At 36.7% G+C, this 6,337-nt stretch overlaps 1 protein-coding gene across 1 annotated transcript in view; it reads left to right on the top strand.

The window, feature by feature from the left end:
* SLC30A6 (solute carrier family 30 member 6) overlaps positions 1 to 5,530 on the top strand; it is a 40,276-nt gene extending 34,746 nt beyond the window's left edge. Inside the window, exon 14 of the mRNA XM_082745283.1 lies at positions 2,011 to 5,530. Within this exon, the coding sequence (XP_082601409.1) occupies positions 2,011 to 2,511 (501 nt within the window). The 3' untranslated portion in view covers positions 2,512 to 5,530. The remainder of the gene's footprint in view (positions 1 to 2,010) is intronic.
* Positions 5,531 to 6,337: the final 807 nt, after the last annotated feature.

Consider the following 6,337-nt stretch of genomic DNA (forward strand, 5'->3'; position numbering starts at 1 on the left):
CACTACTGCTAAAGTCACAGATTCAGACACATTTTAACGAAATCCACTACGTGGCTAATTTATTCTTGGTTATATATATTTTTCCTTTTTGAAAATCTGAGATCTGAGTTTATCTAAAAATCAACATTGAATGTCTGCTGGACTTTTTTTTTTTTTTTTTTTTTAGAGCAAGAGAGAAAACGGGGAGGGGAGGCGCAGAGGGAGAAGGAGAGAATCCTAAGCAGGTTCCACACTCATTATGGAGCCTGATCTGGGGCTTGATCTAATGGCCCTGAGATCATGAACTTAGCCAAAACCAAGAGTTGGACACGTAACTGACTGAAACATCCAGGTGCCTTTCTGGTGGACATTTTATTTAATTTTAGTTACTATATATTTTTCACTTAAGTTTTATTATGCAAAGAGTACCTGATTCTTAGAAAAATTAAAACATACAACTAAGTCAAAGAGAAGAGTATAAAAACCTTTAATAATTCCACCCTCTAGAGATAAGTTCTGTTACTCTTGGCTATTTTTCTCTCTCTGTGTGTTTTAAACAAAATAGGATCATTGTTGTACCTACTGTTTTATTACCTAGTTTAAAAATGTAATGTATGGGGCGCCTGGGTGGCTTAGTTGGTTAAGCGTCTGCCTTTAGCTCAGATCATGACCCCAGGGTCCTGGATAAGTCCTGCCTCGGGCTCCATGCTTGGCAGGAAGTCTGCTTCTCCCTCTACCCTTCCCTCCTGTTCATGCTTTCTCTCTCCCTCAAATAAATAATAAACTCTTAAATATGTATATAAAATTAAGAAAAACATAATGTATGATAAATGTCTTTTTAGTAAATAGACTTCTAGCCATTATTATAATGCCTGGGGTACTCTGTCGTCATAGTAACCCAGGCTAGAAACCTTGAGATCATCTTTGATTAGTTGGTCCATATCCCTCACCATTACATCCATTTGGGTATCAGGTTCCCACACATCTAACCCATGGGATATCATCAATCCATCTGTCCCTCTCTGATCCCACTGTATTTGTCCTGTCTCAGCCCTCTTCATTTCTAACCTAGACTTGCACTCAGTTCCTACCTGATTTCCAATCATTCATACCTATAGCTTTTCTGAACTTTGATTATTTTACTTCTGATTGATTGCTACTGTTCAAATTTCTGATTTTTAGAGTCCTCTGCTAGCATTTCTTTTAACCTTACTACCTGCTTATCTTTCTTTCCTTCTATATTCTTTCTTCTTTATTTCCTCTTTCCTTCTTTCTTGTTTTTCTCTTTCATTCTTTTTCTGCCCCCTAAAATATTTGTACTTTTTTATTAGTAGTAATACTGCTTATTCTTGTCCAAATATGCCATGCATTTTAATTGCTATTCTCTCAGCTTAAAATGCCTGTCTCCACCTTTTGAAATTACATTTAACCATCAACCGTAGATCAAATGCCATCTTTTTTTGAAGTCTTCCTCAATTTGAATTAGCAGCTACCTTTTCTATCCTTCCACTGCATTTTCTATATACTTTATATTCTGCCTTAAGTTATAGTATGCCTGCCCTCCTCCTATATGTATTTCTCTTTTTAATGTATTTTTAAAAGTCATATTTTATTTAAAGAGACATAAAGAACTTCATTTACTCTTCACATTGATAATCATTACTGAGTAGTCTTTAAGAAATACTGAGATACTATATTTTCTCTTGTTTTTAAGAAAATATCGAGGGGTGCCTGGATTGCTCAGTCAGTTAGGCAGCTACCTTTACCTGAAGTCATGTTCCCAGGGTCCCTGGATCAAGCCTCTCTTCAGGCTCCCTGCTCAGCAGGGAGTCTGCTTCTCCCTCTGCCCCTCACCCTGCTTGTGCTTGCTCTCTCTCCCTCACTCTCAAATAATTAAAATCTTTAAAAAAGCTTTTTTAAATAAAGAAAAGACCAAGTACAGGTACAGCTAAATCATAAATGTTTATTTCTAATGGAATTTTCAGTGATATAATTTTAAGGATCTCTTTTCTATGATTTTGCCCCTTTTAGGCTGGATCAGTTCATGTAAGAATTCGACGAGATGCCAATGAACAAATGGTTCTTGCTCATGTGACCAACAGGCTATACACTCTAGTGTCTACCTTGACTGTTCAGATTTTCAAGGATGATTGGATTAGACCTGCCTTACTCTCTGGGCCTGTTGCTGCCAACGTCCTAAACTTTTCAGATCATCATATAATTCCAATGCCTCCTTCAAAGGGTGCTGATGATTCAAACCCTGTCACATCGACTCCAGCTAAACCTAGTAGTCCACCTCCAGAATTTTCATTTAACACCCCTGGAAAAAACATAAACCCAGTTATTCTCCTAAATACCCAAACAAGACCTTATGGTTTGGGTCTTAATCATGGACACACACCTTACAGTAGCATGCTTAATCAAGGACTTGGAGTTCCAGGAATTGGAGCAACACAAGGATTCAGGACTGGTTTTACAAATGTGCCAAGTAGATATGGAACTAACAATAGAATTGGACAACCAAGACCATGATGTACTGTAATTTAATTTATTTTTATGAGGAATATTGACTCCTTGACTTCCAATTTATTTACTAATCCAACTGTGCATTGACTGTTCAATCATTTACTCTAAATGCTAGAGAATAGTGGGTTTGTTCCCATTACATGAAACTGATGAAACTTTATTTTTTTTAAATGTATTTGGGACTGTGAGAACCTTCTAAATGTCATAGGGTTTAAATAGGCTTCCTATAGAAAGTTTGTTTCTCTAAATTTGAATTTTGCTATTTTTGGTTTTATAGTTGACTGCAGTGTGATAGACATCATCTTTACAAGAAGAGGACCACTTAATGGAACAGATCTGTCACATTATTTAAAGTATAATATTTTCCTCAGTGAAATTTATAAACATGCTTGAATGATGATATACATTTTAGGAAAGGGAAAAAATGTCCATTCCAAAAGTAAAAGTCTCTTTTATAGCTTTTCCAAACTTAATTGCTACATTTTTCTTTGAGGTCCTCTTGATTTATGTCTTGCAAAAGTAAAGCAGAATTTTTTATCAGAAATTTTAGACCATATTCTACTATCTAGCATAATTTGAAATATTATGTTTTTTATAGTTTTTCTCATTAAAATATTTCAGTACATTTATAAATAGTCCGTGGTTCTCAAAGTGTTTTATTTTGCTTAAATAAATACCAGATCCTTTGGTAATGTGAAAAGAAGGAATCGCAGTTTTCTGACTTACATTTAATCAAATACTGACATAATAAAACAAACAAAAAACACCAAACACCCAAATACTGACATAATGATGGAATTTATCTGTCACCCTTTCATTGGTTGACTTTTTAATCTCTCATTAACAAGATATATCAAATATATTATAAAATTTGTGGAATTCCATGCATAATACGGGATTTGATATCTTTTCAAAGTTGCATAAACAATATGAGTTTATATTATATAATTTTACCAAAACATAATAGACCCTAGATAGGTTATAGAATACAGTATTGTTAGATGTGTAACAGGCAATTTCTAACTTATTTTGATTTGCTTTGTCAAAATCATAAATTGTTAACTGTGCTGAAGTGTAAGAATCATATGGATTGTTTTATTTTTTGATTATTTTCCAAATGCAAATGCTAAGGACTTGCCAACATAGCAAGTATTACTTATAAAAAATATCACAAGCAGCAAATGACAAAAATTACCTGAGGTGTTTTTTGTATTTTGTTTTTATCACAAGTTTTATAACTAGAGTTTTAAAAAGGTATTTTGAGAGTGGATTCAACTTCTCTGGAATCTAGTAGTCCTGGAGACTTATGGCTTTTCCAGCCATCAGCCAGCTATGTGGAGATTTTTGTTTTTTGAAGAATTTGCCAGTTTCTTCAGTCAACTCATCCTTTTTAAAATATGAACAACATTTCCAAATCGGATTTCATGGTGGATTCACAAACATCCAAGAAGCCACCTCTGTCAAGCAGAATTACTGTCATCCTATAATAAGTGACCGTGTCCCAGCTTTTGCATGGTGAAGACTTGGTCATTGACTTTAATATCTGCAATCCTGTTCAGGCATTTGACCTGCTGAAGAACTAGAGCACATACGACCTTGACTGCTGGGGAAAATGAAATGCCGTAAAATGTACTATGGCAACCAGTTCCTTCTCCTTTGTCTTACATCCTCCAGCTATTAGTATACCTATTATTGGTCTACTATTACAGGGTGATTTTTCCTCCGTTGACCTCATCCAAGTGGGTCACACATGAAATCTGAAGAACTGTCATGTACTGAGTGGAGATTAAGAGGTCTGCGCTGCCACCCTTTGCATGTTTTTTTCGTTCTCATGGGATTTTTAAAGTGTGCAGGTACTGAACACAATTTTGCATGATGTTAAATGTCTGTTTTCCTCAACACCTATTCAGAGGCAACACCTGTGTAGTTGTCCCACCAAAGGTGCTTAGATACCCACCTACACTAAGAAATTTCCTGTGGATTCTAAAGGAATTGGCTCTACTTGCTGAAATTCACCAATGCCAACTGCTGCAGGTGACATTGGTTCATGCATTATTATATAACAAAGTCTTACTTGCCAAGCTCTGCCTAGCATCTGGATCTGAAAACAAGAAACTTGGCCAACACAGGTCTTACTGGTAAATCTTACCAGAGTCACATGAAACTAAACAAAGAAGTTTAAATTGACTACTTGGCCCATGGCTTGTGATTAAGAGCAAGTTCCATGGAGTGTAATTAACCCTGTCTGAGAAAATACCGTAATGTAATACACTGTAACAGAAAAAAACACTGGGTTGGAAGTCAGGAGATTTGGATTCTGAGCCCAATGCTGCCACTATGTAAGTAGTTTGGTTACCATGGGCAAGTCATTTAACTTCTCTAAGCTTTATCATCTATAAAGTTAGGGTGGGGAGTGAATTAGTTGATCTGTAAACAATCAGCCCTACAATTTTATGACTAAATCTACAAACTATGCCCATTTTTGCTAAACAGTACTGTCCCCAGAACACCCTTCTAGTGACTACCTCAGCATACAGGCCAAGTATTACCTACACCAACACCCAAGCCATTAATTTGAGGTGCCATGAGAATCGAGAAGGGGAACCACAGGCTAATACCAGTTAGGTTTTTGTTTATTTCAGACTTGCCTTGAGCTAAATCTGTTAAGATCAAACAGGTTTTTCTTAGACATCTTTCTTTGTGGGGAAGGATTATTTTGGAGGGTGTTGGAGAAAAGTTCAGGACGGGTACAAAAGAATGGGCTACATTTTTCTTTCTTCCTTAAGTCTCCGAAGATACAGTTGGAATTACATACATGTATCAGCAAATGGAGAGGTCCTGAGTTTCAAGCCTCTGATTTAGGTGCTCGTAAACTGCCAATTTTTTGCTTGACTAAGGTACGCTGATCTTTTTGGGAGCCTAATCCACTTCTTAGTGGAAAGGAAATTCTTTTTACATTCCAAACTGTTTGAACCACACTGTTTGAATAAAGACATACAGGGGTTTTCTCCCTGATGTTAAATAATTTTGCCTTGTTTCTTTATTCAGTAGCTATTTATTGGTCATTTCGTTTTATTCAGCAAATACTTCCTGAGCATTCAGTACATGCCAGGCACTGTGCTAAGTAAATGTTCACACAGTATATCAATTTTTGTGACCTAGTCTTGAGACCAAAGGGAACATAAGGATAAACAAATGATCCCTTCAAGTACCTAGTAATCATACTTGTGATAAGACACAGAGCTATTACACATCTTATCAGATGGAACTCCCTCCCACTTCCTCCTCTTCTTAGGTCTTACTTTCCTGGCATCCTCCATCCTCCTCTTTTTTTTATTTTTTAAACTGAATGATGAAACTAAGGAAGTAAATTTCCATGGAAAAGGCCAGCTAGAGGTCATGATGTCACACATCATCCTGTTATCAGGAAAGGAAGAAAAAGTTTGGAAAGGGCAAGTTAGGCAGACACTGTTGAGAAAGGATCATTTTTAGGTTATATAATGGATTGCCCCAGACTTTCAGACTTTTGCACTGGATGAGCAAAGATTATTAAGTCACCAGGCTAAAAGTAATGGGTTACCCAGAGCATTCATGGGCTCATGATGGCCTTTATTTACTTATTTGGCAGACAGAGACACAGCGAGAGAGAGGGAATACAAGCAAGGGAAGTGGGAGAGGGAGGAGCAGGCTTCCCGCTGAGCAGGGAGACTGATGTGGGGCTTGATCTCAGGACCCTGGGATCATGACCTGAGCCAAAAGCAGATGCTTAACGAATGGGCCACCCAGGTTCCCCTAAGTTACTAGTTTAAAAACACCTTTAGTAACACTAATA

The sequence above is a fragment of the Mustela nivalis genome (genome assembly GCF_964662115.1).
Source record: "Mustela nivalis genome assembly, chromosome: 8".
Taxonomy (NCBI): Eukaryota; Metazoa; Chordata; class Mammalia; order Carnivora; family Mustelidae; genus Mustela; species Mustela nivalis.